The 25,439-nt window shown below is 41.3% G+C and overlaps 2 protein-coding genes and 1 long non-coding RNA gene across 8 annotated transcripts; 2 read left to right on the top strand and 1 right to left on the bottom strand.

The window, feature by feature from the left end:
• Positions 1-287: 287 nt before the first annotated feature.
• tmem150c (transmembrane protein 150C) lies at positions 288-6,281 on the top strand. 6 transcript variants are annotated; one of them, XM_049021340.1, is made up of 9 exons: positions 288-1,045; positions 1,428-1,469; positions 1,606-1,693; positions 2,264-2,317; positions 2,517-2,549; positions 2,662-2,729; positions 3,593-3,720; positions 4,088-4,265; positions 4,988-6,281. In XM_049021340.1, exons 3-9 carry the CDS (start codon positions 1,620-1,622, stop codon positions 5,194-5,196), a joined length of 744 nt encoding a protein of 247 aa, XP_048877297.1. In that variant the 5' UTR covers positions 288-1,045; positions 1,428-1,469; positions 1,606-1,619; the 3' UTR covers positions 5,197-6,281. The 6 variants fall into 6 exon arrangements, with proteins under 6 accessions (XP_048877297.1, XP_048877295.1, XP_048877298.1 ...); XM_049021338.1 differs by having other exon boundaries at positions 288-691; positions 778-1,693; XM_049021341.1 differs by lacking the exon at positions 1,428-1,469 and having other exon boundaries at positions 288-928.
• Positions 6,112-10,510, bottom strand: LOC125746814 (enolase-phosphatase E1-like). The gene is made up of 6 exons (XM_049021335.1): positions 10,008-10,510; positions 9,776-9,877; positions 8,854-9,056; positions 8,441-8,573; positions 8,203-8,326; positions 6,112-7,422 (listed from the first exon to the last, which is right to left on the bottom strand). The coding sequence occupies exons 1-6, from the start codon at positions 10,089-10,091 to the stop codon at positions 7,283-7,285; spliced, it is 786 nt and encodes a 261-aa protein (XP_048877292.1). The 5' UTR covers positions 10,092-10,510; the 3' UTR covers positions 6,112-7,282.
• A 680-nt stretch (positions 10,511-11,190) lies between these two features.
• On the top strand, positions 11,191-19,966 carry LOC125746822 (uncharacterized). The gene is made up of 4 exons (XR_007399070.1): positions 11,191-16,013; positions 16,159-16,202; positions 16,299-16,410; positions 19,036-19,966. It is a non-coding gene; the product is annotated as an uncharacterized LOC125746822 (long non-coding RNA).
• The last annotated feature ends 5,473 nt before the right edge of the window (positions 19,967-25,439 follow it).

Raw genomic sequence — 25,439 nt, 5'->3', positions numbered from 1 at the left:
TTGTCTTACACCTCTGCAACCCGGGTTCAACTCCCTGCCTGGGTTATGTGTGTGTGTGGAGTTTGCATGTTCTCCCCATGTCGTCGTGGGGTTTCCTCCAGGTACTCTGGTTTCCCCCCACAGTCCAAAGACATGCTGAGGTTAGTTGGAGTTGCTAAATTGACAATAGGTGTGACTGGAGAGTGCATGTGCCATGCAATGGGCTGGCCCCCAGTCCTGGGTTGTTCCCTACCTCGCGCCCATTGCTTCCGGGATAGGTTCCGGACCCCCCGTGACCCAGTAGGATAAGCAGGTTAGAAAATGGATGGATGGACATACATTTAGGTCTATCATCACCACGATACACATACTTTCAGCACTACGCCGTCTGGAGTGGGAGCGCAAAAACATGATATGTTAGTGCTTCCATTATTGGCAGAAGGGTTTTATTTACACGAAAAATTTAAAATGAAATAATTATCTTTAAATTACCCCCGATCGTCCGTTTAAACTGTGGGTCGTGGTCTACGCATCACGGAAATCGGGATCACTCGTCATATAAATACATGATTCGTACAGTCAATTAATTATTAAACATAGTATGAACAATGCAAAACGAATGTAATATTTGTGTAGGCTAGCAATGTATTACATTTAATTACACCTGGACGTCATTTTTAAGATGGATTTGCAAAAATACAGCATACAGTAGGTAAGTGAAATGTTATGTTCCTTCTTCGGCGTCCCAGTCATTAGTTTTGTTAGCATATTCCTAATCAGGAGGGACATTCGACATAGAAGGCGGAGGTGTGGATGGATGTCGCAGCTCCCGGACCGCGCCGCCACTTTGCGTCTACGACGGCAGCTTCTGCAGATGCAGCCTCATAAAAGCCTGAAGATCGCCATGGACAAGTTGAAATGAAGAGGAAGCGCTCCTCACTCACAGGAAGTACGGTGTATTTTTAAGGAGCACGGCATTGTCAAGAAGCACGGCATTACTGTAATCGGAGCGGCTCTAGCGGGAGCAGTGGAAGCACACAGCAGCAAGGGCACTCTTCATTTACAGGTTGTAGCATAAAATAATTGATATACCGCATTAAGATTACTAATCCGATTAGTGTGATAATCGTGTGCTTAAAATTTAAGAAATACCCTTTCCATATCTATTAAATAGCAAGATAGGTGCATGTATATTATACAAATTAAAACCACCTCTTATAAATTAAAAGAATATTATATATTAACAGAATATTCGCCCGTATACTTGATTATAATTGCTTTATGTAAGGGTATCACCTCAGTCATGCTTACGTACAAAGAATTAGGGCAGATGTGTGGGAATTACTCTGCCAGTAGGTTTGCCAGGATGGCCAGATTGTAGTATTATTATATCCGCGATGTTGATTTGAATCTCACCGAGATCTTTTTATTTCTTATTAAATTCAAAGGTGTAAAAGAAAAACATGTATAAGGAGTCTGGGCAGAGTGACGTGAGTCATCATGTTGAGCGCTACTTAATAAGAGCCGGCTCGGTGTGCTGGTGGGGCGTTTAATGACGGGAGCCCACGCCTAGAGCTGCGGAGGCTTTGTAGCTGCTGAATTACCTCTGTTTCCTCTTTTCAAAAGGGTAAGAATTAGACATGAAGACGTGCAATCCGTGGATGTTCCTCCCCATCATGTTCTGCGTTTTTACAACAGTAGGGCTTTGGGTTGTGTAAGATACTTTTCTTTCTTTCCTCCTACCTCCATCCATCCATCCATCCATCCATCCATCTTAAGATGACAGTTTTTCCTAGAGTGGGTCATTCTGGTAGTACACCCAGCAAGTATATCTTTTATACTTATTTATTTCACAAATAAAAGTATTTTGGCTGGGTTACACTTCATTACAACAATTCATGAAATAACACTGCGCCCCCACCCTCCCAAATTTGGGGCAGTATGTGGCTCTGTAGGCTAAGCCTCCATATTTGTGATAAGAAGGTTGCTAGTTCAAGCCTGTCCTCCATAGAACAGTCATATGTGACCCACAAACTTGCTCTCACCTGCATGTCTGTCACATGGAGAGCAAGATGGGGTAAAGCAAAAAGAGATTCTTCCCACCAGGATTAATAAAGTATCACTATGCAATGACAGCGTTAAAAAATAATCTGTCATCCTGTTTGTATCATCAAATTTCACAATAGCATAAATAATGTGAGCTTTTTATTTACACCATTTCCCCTTTATAATAAATTATATGCGTTCACTATTGAAATTCTAAATTTCTAAATATCCTTTACAGGTACTTTATTGCTGTTGAGGATGGAAAAATAACATCACTCAGTTCAGAAACCAAGTAAGGTGCTTTTGTAATTATGTACAGAGAGTGTTAGTACCTAGTGCCAGCTTCACGCTAGCTAAATATTTCTAATTTATTTAAAAGTTACAGCCGAAACCACTCAGACTGGAATTCAAACTCAGAAAGCAAGATTAATGACATTTGGTTGTGCTGTTGCAAACCTATACCGAAAGCAGCTGTTTTTTTTTTGTCCTAGGAAATCAGGACCCTTGTCCCCACCATATATAAGGTATACAATGGCACAAGGCACAGCCCTGAGTGGGTGATTGCAACACTCACAGTCAATGTTTGACAGGAAACGTGATGCTACAGTGTTTCTTTGCATTGTGTGTCCTCTTTAGCATTGCAGGCGATGCACCACCAGCCAGTTGCGTCTTTAGTCAAGTCATGAACATGGCCGCATTTGTAGGTATGAATAATGCTCAGTGTTATACTTTACTCAGACTTGAGAAATGAGGTTTGATAATAGGCTGTGTGGCTCAGCAGGTTGGGAGGATGTACTTGTGATGGGATGGTCATTGGTTCAAATCCCATGGTAAGCAAGGTAATGTCAAGCCTGTAATACCCCCACCCATGTTGCTCCAGGGGCTGTCTGACCCTGCTTTCTCAAATGCATACATCAGTTTTGGTAGAATTGTCTGCTATATAAATTAAATGTGACAGGAGGGAAAATACTCTGGAATAAATATAGGCAGTTAAGGCTTGGCTTGTGAAGGGTATGGCTCTGGTCTGAGTGACCTTAGATGTTTATCTGCTACTTGGGGGTCTCTGATGGGTTTGACATTCTCCAGCCACAATCCTAAACACAAGCAGCATTGTTGATGTAGAACATCACCAAAGCACAGGTTAAAGAGTCAGTGGCACAATGGCCCTTTGCCATACTTACCTATCAGTCACCCCCTTGAGCCTGAAGAACACTTAGTGTATCTGCCCTTTAGGACGCGATTTATGGGGGTTTATCAAGCTTCTGCAAGTTGCTGGTTGATGATGACTGAGGCTGTGCTGTTTGCCTGAAAGATGGCCAGCTCTTCTGCTGGTGCAGGGATTCAGTATAGAGAAAGCAGAGCTGGCAGGGATGTGTATTAGAGGTGCACACATCAGCTGAGGTCTGCCAGTGTGAGCGCACTGTATCAGCCCGACACCAGATTACAGCAAAAGTGGGTGAAGTCAATGAGAAGCATATTGCGGTAGCTACAGTGGTGGGATGCATGGGGGATGCTGCTACTGAAGCATTTTTAAAAGTCCCGGAGTGAATCTTGCTTTCTGTTTCAGCATTCATCATTGGTGTCCTCCGATACCTGCAGCTAAAGCCCAAGGTTCAGAAGCCGTCAATGAACATCATCAGCCTGGTGGCCATGTCACTTGCCTGCTTTGGCATGACACTAGTTGGGAACTTCCAGGTTTGACAACTCTTTTTTTGATTGAATTAATGCATCCCATACAAGGTGTTCCCCTTCCTTTTACCATGTGATACCTAGGACAGGCTCCAAGCTCACCATAACCCTATGCTGGATAAGTAGTTGTAGAAGATAGATTGTTGGAAGAATGGATGGATGGATGGATGAACTTTTCATTATTTTACTCATTAGTACATAATACTTTTAACAAGCATAATAGACCAATGTGAGCATTTTACATGGTAGATTAATACTTATTTATTGATTTTGCAAATTTAAGTTTCCTTGTCTAACCGTTGATCAGTGGTGATGCTTCATCATATGAAATACTGCAGAAGTAGGTCAGATATGTGCCTGTAAATCACTGCAGCTTTCCAGTGATGAGAGGTTGCACAATGTGGGAACCTCGATGACCTTTGGCCTGGGGACAATGTACTGCTGGTTCCAGTCGCTCCTGACCCTGAAGGTCAACTTCAGGAACGAGGGCCGGAGGCTCGGGATCCCCCGGTTCCTGCTGTCTGGGGCCATCAGCTCCTGCATACTGTTATGTATCCTTCCCAGCGGCTGACGCGAACCACCAAAGGCTCTCATGGGGTTTCTCCACTGCACCAGATATTGTACTTTTGGTACTTCATAAAAGTACCAAACGTATGGTACTTCAAGGTGTTGCTTTTCTACTGGTGTAAACACTGGTACCAGCACGGAATGACAATGCGAGGCAGGGTATTTTGTACTGAATTCTAAAAAAGGCTGTAGTGTATTACAGGGCTGGATGATATGCAATATTAATACCAACATCTCACGTTATAAGTATAAATACTTTTTTTATTTCTTGTCATGCCATTCAGATCTTCTTTTGGTTGTTCTGCCCATGCAATTAAAGCTTGGGTCTCTTCATTTAGCCATTATTATTACTTTTTTTTTTTTTTTTTTACCTTTTTTATTGTTGTTTTCTGAATTGGTAACTTTTTTTTAAGATGGCGGTTGTATTGCGTTTTAGAGGCAGGCTATTTGCGCGACCAACTAAGAGAAACCATTTGCAAGTCCCACCCCATATTACCAAAAGTACCAAAAAAGTACCCCAGCTGGTTTGCTACCGTAAGTACTGGAACTTCTGGTACTGACACTCAACCAGAATTCAACGGAAAAGGGAAAGTAGCAGAAGTGCTGTACCAAAAGTATGGTACCTGCTGCAGTGGAAAAGCACCCAAACAACCTGGAAGGTTCTGTGCGTTCTTATAAAATGTGACCTTGATGAAATCGCCACCAGATTCTGGGCTGATGACGCAGGGTCTGCACATACATGCTGCGCGAACGCAGTGGGCGCTGGTTATGTTCTTCTTGGGCTTCCTAAGCTCCTTCGCCATTGAATTTCGCCACTACCGCTTCGAGATCGTCTGCAGCCTTGATCAGGAGCCCCCGCTAAGCCTGTCAGAGACATTCTCAGAAGTCTCGGAGTTCCAGTCCGATCAGCTGTAGGGCCATCCCCTGACTGCGTCCTCGTCACACTGCCTTATTCCCATTGATCTTTGTGTGTTATTCTGGGGTTTTACAACTGCATGCTTTTCTTGTTAAATATCATCCAGTAAGAAAACAGCAAGGACAGTAACGAGGTTAATATTACTCTTTTATAGCTGACGGATAAATAAGCATGTTCGTTGGGGGGGAGGGGAATCAAACCTTAAAGACCACACTGATTTTTCGTAAAATTCCAAGGGTTAAAACACTAGATAATCAATCTCGTCTTTTAGATAGTCTCCCAGTTATTTCGTAGTTACTATATGGAGCACTTTTTTGTAGCTGTATTTCAAGTATGTATGCGTTAAACCCTTTTAGTTAATCTACTTCTGCTATTCTAACACAATTTTGACTATTTCAAGAATCCTTAAAAAGCATCCCGACCTTCTAAAATTAATCAGGCTTGGTATCACCCAATATAAGTAAATAATTTTGTCGTCTAACTAGTAAACAGAATGGCATTGCCACTGTTACCCAACAGTTCTTCGTAATGCTTCTTGGAAACCGGTTTTCTTCATAGAATTCTTGAGAGCTTTGTGGTCTTAGAGCCACAAATATTTAACGCAAGTTTCATGGAATGTATTTTAGGGTTTTTTTGCACTTATTTTGATAATTTTGCTGCTTATTTTTATGGTAACCCTTGTATCAAGGTTTAGATAAACCTTGTTGGTTCATTCATTATTTGTGCAAGTTTCTTGAAGTTTGGTGGAAATTTTGGTAGGCAATTTTCCTGCCTTCCAGCTTTAATTATGAACCTGTTTTGCATTGTGCAAATATAACATCCAAAGGAAAAATGTTACAGTATTTTTTCATGCACGTTGTACTCTTTCTTTGCTATGAAATACATGTACAAATTAAACTAAGGTTTTTCACAAGTTAAAAAGGAATCATTAATGTTTATTTGACCAAATGTGTTCAGAGTAGCCTGCAGCATTAGTCTGATAAGCAAATGAAACAACTTAGTGTCATGTTTGCACAGGCAATTGAATTACTAAAATCAGGGAAGTCACAAACCAAAGGAGAAAAACAGTAAATTGTGTAAGAAACATTTTTCTGGGTGTTTTGTACCTTATTCATCACAACAAAAACTTTTTTCCATGCACACTTCAATCTATGACATTTCAGCCTCAATTATATCAATTACCGTGCTGCTGGTAAAATACATTATGGGGGGAGCTGCAGATTAAAACAGAATAAGCTAACTAGGTCTGTCACTAACAACAATTTTTCTGTGGATTCATCTATCAACTATTTTACAGATTGGTCAATTAATCTAAACAATTAATTTTTCTCCAGAAAATCAAACTGAGTTTGAGATCAAAGTTTTCGGCACTATACCAACATTATTTTTGGCCACAATTCAATAAATGTATTAGTAGTATACCTAAAATATTAAACAAATGTGTATCGTGATGCCCAAAAATTAGTAATAGATATGAATTCGGCGTATCTTTATGTTTATTAAGTTTGGTTAGTGGAGTACACCACATGAGGCTGTTTTGGTAAATCATGGAAGCAACAAGCATTTAAGTCTCCACATCTTTTAAAAGAAAAGGCATTGTGGTTAAACTAGGTAGAAAAACGGTGGTGTGGCGGTATAAGAAAATTATTATATTATTCAATTTTTTGTTTAAATACAAGGACGAAAGATATTAAATGCTCTCTGTACTAACTGAAATTTAATAAACATGAATAGACAGCGCTTAGAGTGTTTTTTTCCTACTCTGGCAGTCCATCATCTAGAATAGCACTTACGCGTGATGCTAGTGCCGCTGTGGTATGCCATCGAACCTTGCACAGCGTACAAATCACGTTTGTGATTACAGGACTTACACCATACTGCACAACAGTCCAAGATGACATGGATCAAAACTAAAATATTTATTTAAAAAATGTTTATTAAAAAAAAGCCTCAGTGTGTCCCTTAGACAGATGACCCGTGTTGACGTGACCGGCGATGGACGTACAGATGTCTTTGCCTGGGCCCAGTTTCCACCTGACCCAAAAGCAGCTCCGGGTCCGTGCGACCCTCTCACTGCCTAACTGTTCAGGAAGAACTAGTTGCTTGCAGCAGACTGAAGGACGAGATGAGCCTGTAGTGAGAGCGCTCCTCCTCGGCAAGCTCTGCATTGCCTGGTCTCACCACAACGACCACGTTCATGCCCACTTCCACTGCGGCGTTTGCCTCTGCCAGAAGATTAAAACTTAGAAATTTAACACAGCCAGAGACTTCCTTATCACAGGTCAGATTGTAGAGCCTATGCTACGGTTTATAAAATTAAAACTTTGTACAGTCCTGAGTTATGCATTATCACTAAATATCAATATGCACTTAAAAATGTAAGAAAAAAGTACAAACCAAAATAATGACAAAAATATTCAAATAACTTTTTCTAAATTAAAGCTAAATATCAATCACTTAACCATCCATCCATCCATCCATTTTCCAAACCGCTTATCCTACTGGGTCGCAGGGGGTCCGGAGCCTATCCCGGAAGCAATGGGCACGAGGCAGGGAACCACCCTGGATGGGGGGCCAGCCCATCGCAGGGCACACTCACACACCATTCACTCTCACATGCATTCCTACGCGCAATTTCCAATTAGCCTCAGCATGTTTTTGGACTGTGGGGGGAAACCGGAGTACCCGGAGGAAACCCCACGACGACATGGGGAGAACATGCAAACTCCACACACGTGACCCAGGCGGAGACTTGAACCCAGGTCCCAGAGGTGTGAGGCAATAGCGCTAACCACTGCACCACCATGCTGGCCCCTCACTTAACCACAAACTGAAATATTTCGCTGATGCACACGATCTTCTCAAATTATTTTGGAACCAAAACAAGCCTAAAACTAGAGTTTTCTTTTGTTAACACACTTCATAAACAAAACGGACCTACTTTACTGTGATTTCAGGAAAAACAGGTTCAGACACCAAAGCTCCAATGGCCATAACGTAGGTACCTCTTGTGACGTCTGTGAGGAACAGAATTTCTTCTGGAGGACAGCCGATCCTCTCTGCTATCCTCTGGTAACTTTTACTCTCTACTTTAAGGCCAATGTTGGTATCAAAATGTCCATCAAATAACTGTGAATAATTGAAAAGAAAAGTTTATGTTGGGGGAATTTCAGAAATAAACACTTGTGCTATGTAATTATTCAACCACAGTAAGCAAATAATAAAAACCAGGAAGAGGTGCACCTCTAGGAGGTCTCCCTCGACAGAATATCCAAACAGCAGCTTCTGGGCCTCCACGCTTCCCGAGGAGTAGATGTAGACCTTGAGGCCCTGCTGTCTCCAGCGCCTGATGGCAGGAACGACATCCTGGTATAACCTGTTTCAAACAGGCAATGAAATGAGTGGATTACATCTCAAAATGCTCCAGAAACAAAACAGCAGGGCCTCCAGTTCTAAGCCCAGTAAGTTTCAGTCTAGCTAGCTACAGGTACTACCTAGTTTAAAGGAGTATCCCCGTGATGATTATTTTATACAATTGCCTCACTAAACTTGTCTGTAAGGCTGTCAGAACTAGTGCATAACAAGACATTGCGACATACAGCCGAAACTCAGAGCACTGTCTAAAGGAATATCAACATTTAGCCAGGCCTACTTACTCGCCTTTGATTTTCCCAGACATATAGGCTGCACGCCACATGTGCCCCTGCAGCTGCTTCAGCGCCGTGGTCTTCCTGTCAGCTGCCATTTGCCAGAGCACATTGTCCACCACCTCCCGGATGGCCTTCTCCTCGTCCGTGTGCACCGTCTGGTCGGGGCTGTGCACTCGGCATGCTCGGTGCTCCCGGACATCCTGCTCTGCCTGCCGCCAAAATAGTACCATTAAACACCATTCATTTACTTCACAGAAAGCCAGCGGCTGGGGTAGGGGGGGATTCCCCCTAATATTGCAGCAGTGCTTTCTTACCAGACAAGTCTACCTGCAAAGCAAAGGCAGCCCTTCTTGGGAGACTTTTAGGATGGGAGGGAAATAATGCCCACTGACTCCACCAGGGGCGAATATTACAACCTTTTACAGAATAGGTAGTTCATAGGCTAGTGCTATGCGTTAAAGCAATAACTTCTTATATGACTGCCACAGTAAAAGATCTTATAAAGAAACAAGATAACTGATATGATCCTGATGGCATAGGTAAACCTAATTGTGTTATAAAGTAAATGGCAGTGTATAAATTATAAATAATTTGTGAGAATGGTGATCACACTGAATAAAAGATTTGTCCCCGACTGTGGATACAGCCATCATATTATTCTGACGGGTCTCATAAGGACACCAGCAGGTTGTGATATGAGGATAGAATAAATGTCTTAAGAAAAGATTTTTCTAAAATACAGAACTGTCAGTCCCTACTTGCAGCATCGGGCAACTACAAAGTGTGAATTTGATGGATACTCCTGTATTTGATGTACTCCTGTAGTCCTGTATTCAAAAGAGATTATACCACTTGCAATTACCGGACCACGTGTTACGTTATTTTGTCTTATTAACAAAATGACCTTGCTATCGTTAGCAAACCATACCTGTTTTTTTAGTAGCTGCACATCTTGTTTACACTCGTCCTCTTCCCAATGTGTAGACAAATAGTCCTCGATATGCTCCTTAATATATGGAAATAAAATGTCCTGCCAAAAAAAAACAATTAAGCCCACTCACGTCCATCAATTGATATGTTTATTTCAACATTATTTTTACATAAAGCGCAAACTGAATGTGATGACATTTAAAATGTCATTTAAATATTTGCTAGGTTACCTTGACAAATGTAATTGGTGTCGTGGTCCCTTCTATGTCCAGTAACATGACGCTGACGTTTGCTGGTAACGATACTGTAGCCATTTTAATTTACACAAAATATTCCAGCCAGCCGCACCTTTCAACCTCAAACACACTCCCAATGCTGGCTAGCTGGCTTCACGTGTAGCTGACCGATCCCTTTAAAAAGTGCCTCTTTCCTTTAGTTGAGCCGACGTCAATCGTACAACTCTCACTGTGCAAGCAACGCGAGATAATTCCGCGTGCCGGAACCAGCCACCTTGGCGCTAAACTCTGTCAAATTACGAATTCCAGTCAGGGAATAATTGAATGGAAGTAAATGCTGATTACGTAACTAGAAGTCAACGTATTAAAATTTCGCGCATATTTTCCTGTATATAAAACCTAAAAATTCGCCACGGTTGCTGAAAAATAAAACATGCTTTCTTTGTATGTTCATACTCCGCATCTACAACACCGCTCCTACAAAACAAGAATGTCAGACCAGTAAGATATGAACTGTCTAGTCATTGGTCCGACTCCGTCACGTGATGTTTGTCATGTGACACGCCGAATTTGACGCTACAAACGCTCAATTGTATTTAATGGGTAACTCATTATAATGATTTTACAGTGAGCAGCCCCGGAAAATTACTGCACTCTCCATGAATGTTACTGACATATCTATGAGATTTTGGAATAGTTTGTTTTTGACACACCTTTAAAAACAAAATAGAAGATTAGTCAGTGTAGATATACCAAAACTAAAACCCAAATAGAGACAGGTCGCACTAGCTGTCGCCACACATCTCCATTAGATACTCGCATGTTCTTTCTGCGTTGTGAGTTGGTTAGGTGACATGTAGCCTCAAAATTAAGATAGAGATTTTTGGTATCTTACAATGTAATAATGTGATTAATTGGTATAGCTGTGTAACGGTTGGAAATCAAGCACAACATACTCTCAGGTGAATAAAATTCTAAAATATATAATACTGTGAAATCAAAAAAATTAAAGTAAAAAATATTTAAAGACATTAATATTTACATAATACATAATATATTTAAAAACGTAAATCTTTGGTCTTAAATGCAATGAATCAGTTCTCTTTAATCAGTGTTTTTCTACATGATTTGGAGTTCTTTCCAATAACGTACAGTACAAGGCAGTGGGACTTGAAGGAACCGGAGTGTCGCATCACCTCCGGACAGCTGAATACCCCGCCTCTTTGCACAAAATGTGCAGTGTTTTGGTTCAGTTTGCGGTGTTTTTAAAGCTACACATTTGAGCAGGGGCTCGTGTTGTTGCAAAAAAAATGAAGCCAAAAGACAAACCGACTTCAGCGCAGAGGAGTTCCCCGAAGGGACTACAATTAACTTGAGTGAAAACCAGCAAGGTGACGGGTGAGAAACTCGGCAGCATAAGTCTGTCGCCTGGCTTCACTAACCGGAATCATGTGGTTTCTCTAAGTGTTCGGTTGAGCCACCAGTAACTGGGCGAACAATTACCAGTCATTAGTTAATGTGGCTGCACTGGTGCCTAACCGGTTATATGCCGAACCGAGCCGGTAACCAGCTTGACGGTAACCACCCCTGGTATGATCTGTCGATTGTAAAATAATTAAAATGACACCTGTCGTTTGAGAGACTAATAAGCGGTAGTACCGTATGAGCAGCCTGTTTTTGTTATTGATCTCAGGAGTGGGCACTCTCATTCGAAAAAGGCCCGTATTCAGGATTTTGGGACAATCTTTTTAGGTCAAATGTTCAAATCCAGGTGAGGACTCAGCTTGTAATACAACAGCAATTTCCTTGTTTAAAGCTGCCACCACTTTTTTTTAACCGGTTCGGTAGTCGTCACCAGATTCCCCACAAGAACCCACACACAGAAAACAGTAACAAGTACATTTTCCTTTATTCTTTACAAAAATATACTGTTCATATAAGATACCAAGTTTAGGTGAATGCCTGCAGGAATACGGTTTAGCTATGTTACAAAAAAACAACTTTTATAGATTTTTATAGTATATACTGTAGTGCCTTCCACTACAGTATATACCATATTCGGTTAACTCCGTATGCTTGTGCTAACCAGCGCGAATGCGTTCAGCGTCTGTTGAGAGGTGGGGAGGGGCTGCGTGAGTGTGTGCGTGCGTGCGCACGCGCTGCGCTTTAGTGGTGTTGTGTGAAGTGTGGCTATTTTGAACTTCACTGTTCAAACTTCAAACCCCAGTGCCTCACTCCAGCTTCAGCTATATCTTCAGATTCTGATCTTTCGCGATACATTTTTAGCGGTGCAGCAGTGAAAGAGGTCACCCCTTAAACAGTTTCCAGCTGCGCCACTTTCCGAACGTTGTGTAGGCTAAACCGGTATTGCGGTATAAGACAAATTTATATCATAAAAATAATAAAAAACGGTTTTCGGTATTAACCGGTATACCCCCCAGTACTAACTGTCTGCTGACAGCTCCATTAGTTGAGTTTCTAACTCTACGGGGAGAGCAATGTCATCAGCATTTGGGTCCACAGAAAAGGGGTGCAACATCCACATATTGCCATCTGTGTGAAGAATTCCACAAATTTCTCAGCCAGCTATGACAAATGGTTTGTGACTGTATCCATTATGCTCACATGTAGAGCGTTCTCCAAAACTTCGTTTAAACCTGGAAACATTGTTAGAGCCCGTTTCAGCAATCCACCTACTTACAGCATCATTGGAAAGCGGTACTCTTCCATGTATGACCCGCTGCCTTACCTCTAGTTGCCTGGCGATTGGAAGAAGACTCCGCACTGGCTTGTCATCACCTCCCTGCTCTCCAGTTATTTCTCAAATCTTATGATTGGGACAGTGTGACTTGGCACTTAACCATCTCTCCTATTTGACTATCCCTGCCAGCCCCTGGAAGATGGACTCCCCCTTTGAGTCTGGTCCATCCCAAGGTTTCTTCCTTCTTGGGAGTTTTTCCTTGCCACTGTCGCCTTTGGCTTACTCACTGGGGGCTTTGGGTGAGGATGCTGTAAAGCGCTTTGAGACGATGTAATGTGATAATGTGCTATACAAAAAAAAATTTGTTGTTTGTTGTTACTCACAGTAACTTTCTTGCAGCTGTTTCTCCAACCATCTCGTGGCACGTGTCAACAGTGGCTGACAACACCAGTTCTTCAGCGATAGTGAAAGCTTTCTTACACTGGGCTACACGCCTAGCTACCAGGTAGCTGGACATCTGGGCACTCTTATACTGTGTCGATAGGGAGACAGTGGTCTACTTCTGTAGTTGTACTTTCCAGCGATTTTGGGGTGCTATGTTTCAAGATGTCGCTTCGGTTTCGACTGTTTTAGCACTTTCTTGGAAAGTGTTAATCCACACTCCACACACTGGGCCTTGGGCTCAGTGTCATGAAATCCCCAGGTAAAATATTTAATGTATTGTGGGTTATATTTTCTGAAAATTTTACTTTTTGTTTACCACAGTATCGACTTTTTATTCGCACTTTACAAACTTCTTGTAAACTTTCCCTTTTTGCTTTTGATGTAGTATAATGAACGTCACAGCACAGACGCGTTTCGGCATGATGCCTTCCTCAGTGTGCTACTAGCCCTGTGCACTTTTAGTCTAAAAAGATACATCCCTGCTGGGCATCAGGGCATCATCAGACCACACGCCGAATGAGTGGGATCACACCAGATTACTGACAAAATGTACAAAACATCAGTGAGCAATGGTATGTATATCATGTGTCATCACAAAGCATAAAATAATAGCAGAACATATAAAAAAAGAAAGTATATCAGAAATCCATACACATATATATGCCAATATTTATATACACATGTAAACACATACACAAGTATATACACATATCAATAACATCAAGAGAAGCAGGAGAGAGAAAAGTCTTCATTCACACCACGCTGGAGTCACTGTGTTCAAGGTGAAAATATAACACGTTTCTCTTTTAATTACACAGTTGTCCCGATCCCCTCCTCTGGGAGACTGGTGAATTACCTCTAGACCCATAAAGTGTACTATAACCCACTTGGGCAAGTGAGTAAGCCCTTGAAAAATATTGTGCGGCGTCACTGGCACATCCTACGTAGTGATCTAAATCTGGGATGAGCTTTCCAAGCTCCCCTGTGTGTTTGTTATAAAAGGGCTTTAAATTTAAGGGACCGCCTCATTTGCTCATATTCCCCAACACCTGCACGTTGTTTACCCCTCCTGATACCGGAGGGTAATTATAAATGCTTTAACTATGTTGCCTGTAATAACATGATCACAGAAAAATGCTTTATACATCTCCACGCTAATAAATCTTTTAAAGTAAATGGTAGAATCGCTTGTCTATCGTCATTTGTGGTATACGTACTCTCCTGCCCATATTGGCAATATTAAGTAGGTATTTATGTTGTGGTTAATGTCATTTTGGGCATGATGACACATGGCCCTTTTATAGATTTATCAAGTACGCGGTGCAGCATAATACATTTAATTGTATTTTAAGCTGTATTTTACCAAATATCTCCCAGTTGTTGTGTCCTGCATCCAGTTGTTCCTGAATACTCTCATTAGCTCAAATTTCCAGCAAACATTGCACCTCTGCTGTAGACCTATGTGATCCTTTTGCTGCTATTTTTGTTAAATATTTGTCTCTGCCTGATCAGTACAGCCTACCCGATCCATTCCCCCTCATTATAGTGTACCTGTTCACCTGTGTGTGTTGGTCACATCATTGATGTCATGTCTGTGTTCCATGCTCATGCACGACTAGTAGTCACACTAGATGCGTACTGTGCCCATGTCCAACTGAACTGCACTGGCCCACCTCTTCAAGGATTGACAGCCCTGTATTCACTTTTTGTAGCAAATATCCAAATTGCGATTGCAACCCGCTTTTTCACTGGAACACACAGATGGCAGTTTGTGTTTGACTGCTGAGGTGCATTAGTAAATCCTTGTGAAATGTATTCAAATGACTCGTGGGACAACCGGAAATTTTGAATGTTGAGTTAAATCCAGGAACAATAACATCCCACCTGTACATTGAACGTGGATGCTCCAAACAATACAAGATGTTCACCTCCTTTGTAACGCCATCTGTAAAATAAAAGCTGCTATCAATACACACATAATACACACGCTCGGTGTGAAAGGAGTACTAGAGTACTCAACTGGTTGGTTGACACAAAACTTTGGTCTGGATCTTTACTTTCTGCACCAGAAATGTCCACCTCTGTATTAAGACCAATATTTTTCTCATGATGGTTTATTGATGTGTCGTATACAGTGCTTTCTGGTCATATTTGGTATTGTAGGTTGCAAAAACGATACAAAATAGCAAAAAGTTTGTTAGGACAATGCATCCTAGATTCATGAGCATTTAGTCCCAAGCCCAGTTCTCAGTTACTTGAGGAGTTGTTTGTAACTACCTTACATTTTCTAGGAAAATTAAGGAGAAAAATATGGTAGGTATTTGCAATTGCCAAAAGTAGGACAAATTTAATTGTGATTAATGCAGTCTGATGCTTTTGCAAAATTTGTATTTTCGTAGTTAATTATAGGCTAGCTTTTTCTTAACAAATTTAAGATGTATGGCAACTACTGTTTTTATTATCCACAGGAAAATGTTTATTAATGGGCTAAGCTGGGATACCTGCAAAAAGGACAGATTATCTGTCCAAGTTTCGTGAAGTCCTGGATTGCACCATTAAAACAGACCCCGTTACGGGTTGCTCCCGTGGTTTCGTATTTGTCCTTTTTAAAGACACGGACAGCGTGAAAAAGGTCAGCATGTGTGTGTGAGGTCTAGGTTCTGCCCTCTTAATATGATCTAATGCTTCTTTCGGTGTTGGAGTTCAAAGAGCACAAGCTTGATGGATAACTTATTGATCCTAAAAGAGCCAAAGCGCTGAAGGGGAAGGAGCTTCCCAGGAAAGTCTTTGTTGGGGGCCTGAGGCCTGAGACGTCAGAGGATGAGATCCGGGAATATTTTGAAAGTTTTGGCACAGTAAGTAATGCTTCCTTTGGGGCTGTTTGGTGTAGATGTTATACACATTCCGTGTTGTGTGAAATGTCAGTACTTGACACTTTACTGTCTGGAGCATCTTACAATCAGCTGGGTCTCCTGATTGTTCGGTGTTGTCTTGCTTCAGATCAACAGCATTGAGCTTCCAATGGACACCAAGACCAAGGAGAGGTGGGGATTCTGCTTTGTGACATATCTGGAGGAGGAGCCAGTCCAGAAGCTGCTGGAAAACCAATACTATCTTTGTGCTTTGTGCATGTTTTGCAGTGTGAAATTAAGGTTGCCCAGCTGAAGGAAGTCTACAGGCAGCAGCAGCAGCACAGAGGGGACTGGAGCAGCTATGGAGGAATAGGAGCTTCCAGGGGTCGCGTACGGGGAGGTACGTCCCACTAATCACGCTTGCCAGTGTCCATGTGGAAATGAGTCACCTGATGCCTGCCTGTGTATTCATTTCTATACGGAACCTTAGAATGTGAGCAGGCAGCTCTGCAGGAACTTAGAATGATAGCAGTTCAGTACCTTTGCATTTAATGAGCCATCACACAATTATATTTTCTGGCAGCACTATAGATAAACCAGTTGTGTAGCTGACAACGATCACTGAATCTCATTTGAAACCATACCAATCTTTCTGGTCAAATTTGACCCCAAAGCCTTTTTAAATTCTGTTAAAATTTACTAAATATAATCTAATTGTGTTGAAATATAGAATAAATTCATTATTTTACCCCTAGTTCACAATTAAAAGTTTCTAATATCATGATGACTTACTGTATTGAAGTACTACCTTTTGCCAGAGCCTTTGGTTCATTTTACTTGAACAAATATGTTCTGAGGGCAGAAGGAAAATGAACCTTCAGAGAAATCAGATTGTAGAGGTTGGTTCAAGCAACAGGGGCAGCATGTTGGTGCAGTGGTTGGCACTGTTGTCTCACACCTCTGGGACCTGGGTTCAACTCCCTGCCTGGGTTATGTGTGTGTGGAGTTTGCATGTTCTCCCCATGTCGTCGTAGGGTTTCCTCCAGGTACTCTGGTTTCCCCATGTAACCGGTCAGTCCCTGCCTATACTCTGCGTTATGTTTTAGGGTGTTATCAGGTGTGTGTGAGGTGCAGGAGGAAGGGATATTACAGACGCCGTTGTCGTTCCCAAATTTTTTATTGAACCTGTTGGGAACAATAGGGAAAGGGGTAAACTTCATACGCTCTGGCCCTCTCGCTCTCTCTCTTCCCGCATGTGCAATACACCAAAGGGAAGAGGAAATGAGGTCGGGACCCTTATAAAGGGGAAAAGACAGAGGGAGGGGCGATGCAGGACAAGAGCATTATGGGAAGTTTAAGGGATATTGTACCCATCAGGTTAAACAGAAAAACGAAAACAGAATCTTGCATAAATTAAAAGTAAAATAACAACCTGTTACACCCACACAGTCCAAAGACATGCTGAGGCTAATTGGAGTTACTAAATAGGCCATAGGTGTGTATGTGTGAGCATGTCCTGTGATGGGCTGGTCCCCCATCCTGTGTTGTTCCCTGCCTTCCTTCTGTCCTCAGAACATTTTTATGTAAGTAAAATTCCCACAAGCTCCTTTTTACCCGCTATTGAATTCAGTGAAATTTTCTGTGAATATGGGGGTGTCTGCTTGTACTTCGTCCATGAAGACACTAAATCTCATATTTTCATGCCTAAAATGTAAAGACCTCTCCTGACATGAACAGCTGCAATATGTCTTTATTCCTTTGCTTGTGTCTGGGGTCATTATTGGACCCTTGGGTTGACACGTCATTTTCACCGTCTTTTCCTTAATTAATTAGGCATATCATACTTTCAAAAAGTGCTATTAAGGTCCCTTCTGGTGTCATCGCCGACATCGCGGACCTGTCAGTCTCCAAGTCGAGTACTATCCCATCCCAACTACCTAGCTGGCCAGCTTGCAAGCTAGCGGACCTTGTAGGTGCCCGCAGGCATCTTACGTTAGCAAGATAAGTTTGGTGATAATTAATGCAGCTAGCGAATTACTTACATAAAAACCTATTACTTGGAGGCGCAATAAGTTATCGGATTGACTAGTAAACGACAAGAAACATAAATAACACAATCAACGAAAATCTGCTGCCAAGTCACTCAGTACTTGTATTTCCCGCTTTCTCCATTTTGGACAGCAGTTAGACGAACTCTATCGGCAGTCTATTAGTCATCCTGCTGGTCCCGGATGTAGAGGGTTGAATTTTGGACCTTATTTTAAACCACTGAAATTCTGGCAGCGTATTTGAAACAGCGAAAATAAAGGGACTGAATATTGTAAAGCGTAAATAAGACGACTGAATATTACTGCTTGAATAATAAAGATGCAAATAAAACACATGGAATACTTTCAACTGAATTTCTTCTTTTCAAATTTATTTTGAGGCGAAATTAAATTAACTGAATTATAAACATGCACTTTAAAATACGTATGTTTTGGAACTGAATTTTGGAAGCCGAATATTTTTGTACTGAATATTTAAGCAATGAAATTACAATTGAAATGTTTTCAGTTGAAATGTTCAATGTTTAAATATATACACATATTAAATTACAGTCCCCAAAAATTCAATGCATCAATAATGCAATGCTTTTTTATTTGATAAATGTAATTCAACGTGTTTTTTTCATCAATGACTTTTGTCATTAATTTACTTCCATAGAATTTAGGTGGCTTATGTGGCACTTCCAATATTATTATACATAATTCGCTATAATTTTTGTTGCCATGGGGAATCAGTCAAATCTGAGAATGATCTTTGGATGAGCAGATCTTTGCAACTGTAACATGGCCCATGTTTATCACAGTCACCCTTGTACCTTCAGACAACACAAAACAAAAAAAAAACAGACATTTGTTTTTATTACAAAGCTTGGATCATTGGATAGAGTGGTTGGGCCACATACAAGTATAAAAGTGTGTGAGGCAGGGCACAATTTACTGCAAGAGAGGTTGCTGATCTTGTAAGCATATCTTTCTAGATGAGACAGAGAATCATGAGGAAGTGGTCAGTGGGAAGGAAGAGTACCACATGGAAGTATCTGAAAGGGAGGACTCCTCCTCAGACTCCCTAGACCTGGATGAAATGGAAGAGGACTCTTTTCTTTCAAAAAATGGAGAAATTTCGTGGTCCTCAGCACCATATCAACATTATGAAGACGGATCACGCTAGCCGCCTGTGCTATTTTTCCACCTGATTGATGTGTCTGCCTACAATGCTTTAATGATCTGGAGAGAAATCAATCCTTCCTGGAAGTCACAAAGGCATAATTGCAGGAGGTTCTTTTGGAGGATTTGGGAAGAGCACTAATAACAGCATACATCGAAGAGAGGCGGCAGCTTCCCTGTGGACCTGTTACTGCAGCCATTGTGAAGGCTTTACGGGAGAGTTCCAGTAGTCCACAGGCTAAGAAAGCTGGAGATGGAAAGAGAAATTGGTGCCATTTCTGCCCATCGTGTACAGACACCAAAACAAACTCAATTTGTATAAAGTGTGGACACTACATATGTGGAAAACATACTTTGAAAATCCTTCGTTTGTGCCATGTTTGTAATGAGTAAAGTTGTCCATGCTCGTTGTATTAGTGGGAAGTCACACCCTAATATTCTGTTTCTGTCCTTTTATTGTGTTACTGTGTTAACTCTCCACAATGCTACTGAGTTAGCTATTCCCCAGCTTAGTTCCCACCTGAAAGGACCCCAGCTCCGACACTAAGCTAAGAGCCTACGTAGGTGTCTAGTAATCTGCCTGTTCAAAAATCCAACAGCAGTATTTAATTGTAGTTATTTATGTTTTAGGATTTCTGATTATATTGTTGTGACATATTTAGAGATGCACCTATTGCAATTTTCAGTCAATCAATTTGATTTTCAATCAATTTGCCAATTCCAATTTCCATGCAAGAATGATGTACCGATACAAATTTTTGCTGATTCTGATTTTTCAAAGAACTATAATAAACATATACAAACAAAAATCTATTTTTCTTCAGTGCTGTTTTTTTCATAATAAAAGAAATTGTTAAACTTTGCAATTTCCCCAAACTACACTAAGTTACAGGATCTTCTCTCATAGGTTACAAACTGGAGCCAAAATGGTCCAAAATGGAGCAAATTGAAGTGTACTATACTCTTCCAAATAATAAGAGGTGTCGGGTAATATTATTAATAACAACATCACATGTTGTCCACATACAATTCTTACATCGGTAGTAAGCTAGGTTATGATCAGGCTTTTTCATACCTTCATGCTGTACGGACAATATAGCACAGGCATTTAAAGTTTTGCTAAAACGTTTTTACTGTCATGGAAAAAATCTTAGCTAGCTTTGCAATGTTAATGATTATTCCTTTTCAAGATTTTTAAATATATGTTTAATAATCAGTTTAAAGTTTACCTTCATGTTTCACCACATTTTCTAGGTGGTTCCCCCATGATTTACTACGGCTTTACATATACAATGGAAACCACTTATAGTGATCACGGTTATAGTGAACAACCTCTTGTATAGATACAAAATCTTGGGACAGAATCAATCCTGATTAAATAATAATTGATTACAGTAATCAAGTAGTCCACTTAGAGTGTTCATTTTGTTTTTGTTTTTTTTCATACATGACAACATACAGAAGAAAGTAAAACAACGGTATTTTAAAAAAAAAAAAACTTTGATAACCCTACTTTGCCTTGCTGTAACCCATCTATGTCTTAGGATTCTGCGTGCACAGAATACATGATGGTGAAAAATTCTGATTCTCTCAATGACAAATATAAAGTCATCAAAGCTTACAATAAACTGCCAAAAACAAGGTGCAGCAGTGACACTACGATAAACTATATTTTATGAAGATGTTACGTGCCGTAAGGTTTAGGGGAGGGGTTGCCTTCAGATCCTGATCGTCGCCCAGCTCTCTTCGACTCCGCCTCCCGGACCTGGCCACGCCCCAATCTTCGACGCTGCTCCCGCTTCTATGATTGAAAAAGCCGTGGCGGGAGAGTAGCAGCAGCTCTGCTCTTGGTTGGTTTGTTGTTGGTTTGCTTGCGTTCTTTTGGATTGATTGGTGTATGACATTTTTGGTTTCCTGGTTTTTGTCTCTTACTTTGCCCTTCTGTACCTTTGCCTTCGGTTTTCACTGCTTTCTGGTTTTGATCTCTTGTCTTCTTACTGACTCCTCTCTTGCCTCGCCCCTCGGATACTGTGTTCGGCTTTGGTGTTTCCTGTATGTTCGTGTCTGTTAAATGTGTAAGGAGTGACTGCCCATTTGTTTATGCGTGTGGTTTACTGTATTGTTTGGTGAGGGAGTCAGAGTTAGTTTTGTCATTTTGTTTTCCCGTTATCTTTTCTTTTAGAATTATCTTAGTTCGGGACGTGTTCGGTAGTGCTGTTTTGTTTATTGTTTTGGCTGTGTCACTCCCAAAGTCTGTTACCCTACTGTTTGTGAAAGTGTTGTGAATAAATATAAAAAAATACAAAAAAAGATCCCTTTGTTTCCCGTGTTCCCTTTTCCCATCCCCTGATTGTCTTGTTTTCCCCTCTCCTATCCCTTTACTTTTCTGACGGTCCTCAACCCTAGACTGAGGATCGTAACAAAGAGTACTCAAGTGTATTATAGTGTATTTGAATTATACAGTTTAATTGAAGTTGTATAATACTGTCATTTGAAACACGTTTGAAACAGCTGTACTATATATTTTAGAGTCAATACAATTCAGTAAAATAGCGATGCTGTCCGCTTTATACCTTATATGCGTGTAATAAATATAGAAATGTCAATTACATGATAATCTGCCTGAGACAAAGAAAAAAATCGGTCATAATGATGATCCGCATATACTGATCAATTTCAGCCAGACAGACGTAATCACTATACGTGGTTTCCACTGTATTACAAATTGCAAACTTTGTGCACGCTGATTATAGGCCGATTCCGGTCCCTGGCCGGTCGTTCTGTGCATCGCTAGACATATTTGAATTGTATTGTAGCTGTTTACTCCAAATTGTTGTGATATTTAAATTGTGCTCCTGAATATTGCTGTGTATTCTTCCTGGTGGCTAATACAAACCCCCAAGGGCTTTTATGCAGCACAGATGGTTCAGTATGTTCTGACAGAACGTGACCTTGACAAAACTGCCACCAGATCCTTGGCTGATGTTACAGAACAGTTTAAAGAGTGGCTATATTTCACACGAAAGGATTCCCACACAGGGGCAGCATGGTGATGCAGTGGTTAGCACTGTTGCCTCACACCTCTGGGACCCGGGTTTGAGTCTCCGCCTGGGTCACGTGTGTGGAGTTTGCATGTTCTCCCCATGTCGTCGTGGGGTTTCCTCCGGGTACTCCGGTTTCCCCCCACAGTCCAAAAACATGCTGAGGCTAATTGGAGTTGCTAAATTGCCCGTAGGTGTGCGTGTGAGAGTGAATGGTGTGTGAGTGTGCCCTGCGATGGGCTGGCCCCAGGGTTGTTCCCTGCCTCGTGCCCCTTGCTTCCGGCATAGGCTCCGGACCCCCGCAACCCAGTAGGTTAAGCGGTTTGGAAGATGGATGGATGGATGGATTCCAACACAAGGACGTGCAACAAATGTTTAAAAACAGTTGCGTGAAAAGAGGGGAACGCATCAAATTTAACAAAGCATCGGGCGATGCATGGAATACACTTGAAAGCAGAGAGATTGAACGTGTCTTGTGTTACATAATTTCAACATCCGAGTTGGTCAAGTAAAGAGGCATTTGTGTTCCAAAGTTCTATTGTACTATCAAGCAGACTAATTACATTTCTTGCGGTCTGCATTGCTGTGATTTGTAGTTACATTTCTGGGGAGGTGCACGTCATGCCATAGTGTAGGCTTCCGCATAGGGTCTACGACTATGCCATACTTACAGTGTTGATTTGGCGCAGAAGTAAAAATTAGCCTTAACAAGCCGTTAAGTGAGACACAGCATTGGGGTCAAAACCCTCTGAATCAGCACATCAAATATGTACATCTTAAGATATCAATAATTAATGTGTTACATTCATTTCTGATGTCTTAAGACACTTAGACCATTAGACCAGTTTCCATATTATTGGTTGGCGTCACATACCCACCCCGTTCTGACTGAGGGATTTCCCTAGCTGATTTGTAGTTATTTAATTATGTTCATTTAGTTCACTCATTTATAGCCTTCATATTTCTTATTTTTATATTTCTTTCTGTCCTTGCTACTTGCTCATCATGTTCTTTGCCTCTCATACAAGTTACTCTCACCAAGGCCATCTGACCTCCTGGCTCCAGGAGTCTATACAAAGACCATAGAAAAAGGGCCTGCTTCCCTCAGTGGGGGCAGAGGCAGACAGAGACAGACACTGAACTGGTCGTGTGAAACATCTTTCTGTAACTTCTTTATTCTTTCTTAATAAACTGCTTAAGCTTAAGGAACCTACCTCATCATTCAACTAAAAGAACCTGAGGTTTCACTGAAGAAATTTGTCATGACATAGGAGCTGCACTGGCCTGTATGTAAGCCTAAGTTATGGTTATGTGAGCTCCATGTTTTGGTTATGATGGCTCTAAGAACTATTTTCTTCTACCGGACTCCAAGCACCAATCGTATCACTGAACAGAAGATATCGCTGTGGTGTTCGTGGTTGTATCTTCTGCGCAGTGATACTATTGGTGTGTGGAGTTCGGTTGAAGAAAATAGATCCTAGATAAAACTGCTCACTACAAAGTCTGTGGATTATTTTCAATAACCAAGTCATGATTTCTGGTGTGACATTGCTGGTGGATTTTTCAAATCTATTTTTCTGGCGGGTTAATCACCACAGAAAGAACACCATTCACTGTCATTATATTTGAGAGAAGTCGGACATTTCTACAGCCGATATCTCCAAAACTAGGCAACTCCCAGCAGAACAACTTCGTCAGATAGATGGCAATAAACTCCCTCTAAAATTTTTTTTTCAGGTTTAGGGTGAACTGACCCTTTAAAAATATTTCTTTTGAATACAGGTGGGGCATCTTTTTCTCTTGTAATGATTGTACGTACAGTTTCCCCTGAAAAACTGATGAAGTGGTAGTACCCAAGTTTGTATGTCTTAAGATGTCAAAACTGAACAAGCTAACACAGCAGCTTGTGTTCATACTATGTTTGGCTGTGGATGCAGGTGGTTGTGATTTGTGCAGCATACAGCACTGACATTCCACCAGACCAAGAGAGTGCAGCTGTATCTGGGCTACATGCGTACAGACCACAGCCGGTCGCAGCCAGTCCCTAATGACAAAATTTATGTCATGTCCCCTCGTCCGCCACTGAACATGAAAACTGAATTATAAATTGGCCATTAGCTGACTGCTTTCATGCTGTATATGCTAAAGTGTGGATAAAGTCACATAAACGCCCCCGCCAAGAGTGTAAGTGTGTACTTGGTGGGGCAAAAGCAACAAAGCCCATATTTCACTTTTCTGGGTGTGCTCTTGGTTTTGTGTTCTTGCCCTTTTGTTCATTCCCTAATCCAAAAACATGCGGGGGTTAATTATTGTTATCCAGTTGCCCGTAGGTGTGCATGTGTGAGTGAATGGTGTATGAGGGTGCCCTGTGATTGCTTGGCACCCCATCTTGGGTTGTTACCTGCTTTGCGCCCATAGCCTCCGGGATAGGCTCTGGACCCCCCCTGAATAGGACAGTCGGTTTCAGAAAACGAATGGATTGATGGACCTGCATGCACTGCGACCGCAATCAACCAGAGCCATATGTAGTATGAACAAAAGCTGCCGCGCCGCACGACCATCCACAGTCCAAAACCACATGCAGAAAAGTGAATATTGGACTTTAGAAGATACTGTAATACAGCCCCAGGACGGAACAGACAAAACACAATTATAAATGAGAATTCATTTGACTAGACAAGATCAATCTATTGTTACTTAGTTTGCAATATAACCAGACAGATGTTTAAATTAAATAATCATTTAAATGACATTTATGAAATATTGTCACAAAACACTCTCCATAGAGAACAGCCACGGAATATCTTGTTTTATCATTTTCTCGTGACAATGGAATGATTTTCTCTAGATAATTAAACACATTGTTACGCCATGGGGCCGGTCATGCCATGCGCAGCACTGTTCGTATAGGACCGTGTTGTTTGATGCAGCCCTATGCAACCCTGTATTTTACATGCACCAAGGTCCTGGGAAACATGCATAGATGATTTGATAATAAAATCCACTTAAATGTGAAACAAACCAGGGTTTCTCAACCTGGTCCTAGCAGACCCATAGACGGTCCACGTTTTTGCTCTCTAACAATTGCCAGGGAATTGGGAGAGAGCAAAAATGTGGACCATCTGGGGGTCCGAAAGGACTGGGTTGAGAAACACTGAATTAAAGAATTCTTCACA

This window comes from Brienomyrus brachyistius, chromosome 7, assembly GCF_023856365.1.
Source record: "Brienomyrus brachyistius isolate T26 chromosome 7, BBRACH_0.4, whole genome shotgun sequence".
Classification (NCBI taxonomy): Eukaryota; Metazoa; Chordata; class Actinopteri; order Osteoglossiformes; family Mormyridae; genus Brienomyrus; species Brienomyrus brachyistius.
Note: the sequence above shows the minus strand (reverse complement) of the source record. Positions and strands in the feature narration are given on the sequence as shown.

Excerpts from the sequence above, each read along its gene's own strand:
- LOC125746814 (XM_049021335.1), bottom strand. The coding sequence starts at position 10,091 with ATGGCTACAGTATCGTTACCAGCAAACGTCAGCGTCATGTTACTGGAC. Across the intron at positions 8,574-8,853 it reads TCTGGGAAAATCAAAGGCGA|GTTATACCAGGATGTCGTTC; the intron begins GTAAGTAGGCCT and ends TGTTTGAAACAG. Across the intron at positions 8,327-8,440 it reads TCGAGGGAGACCTCCTAGAG|TTATTTGATGGACATTTTGA; the intron begins GTGCACCTCTTC and ends AATTATTCACAG.
- tmem150c (XM_049021338.1), top strand. The coding sequence starts at position 1,620 with ATGAAGACGTGCAATCCGTGGATGTTCCTCCCCATCATGTTCTGCGTT. Across the intron at positions 2,318-2,516 it reads TCACTCAGTTCAGAAACCAA|GAAATCAGGACCCTTGTCCC; the intron begins GTAAGGTGCTTT and ends TTTTTGTCCTAG. Across the intron at positions 4,266-4,987 it reads CAGCTCCTGCATACTGTTAT|ATTCTGGGCTGATGACGCAG; the intron begins GTATCCTTCCCA and ends AATCGCCACCAG.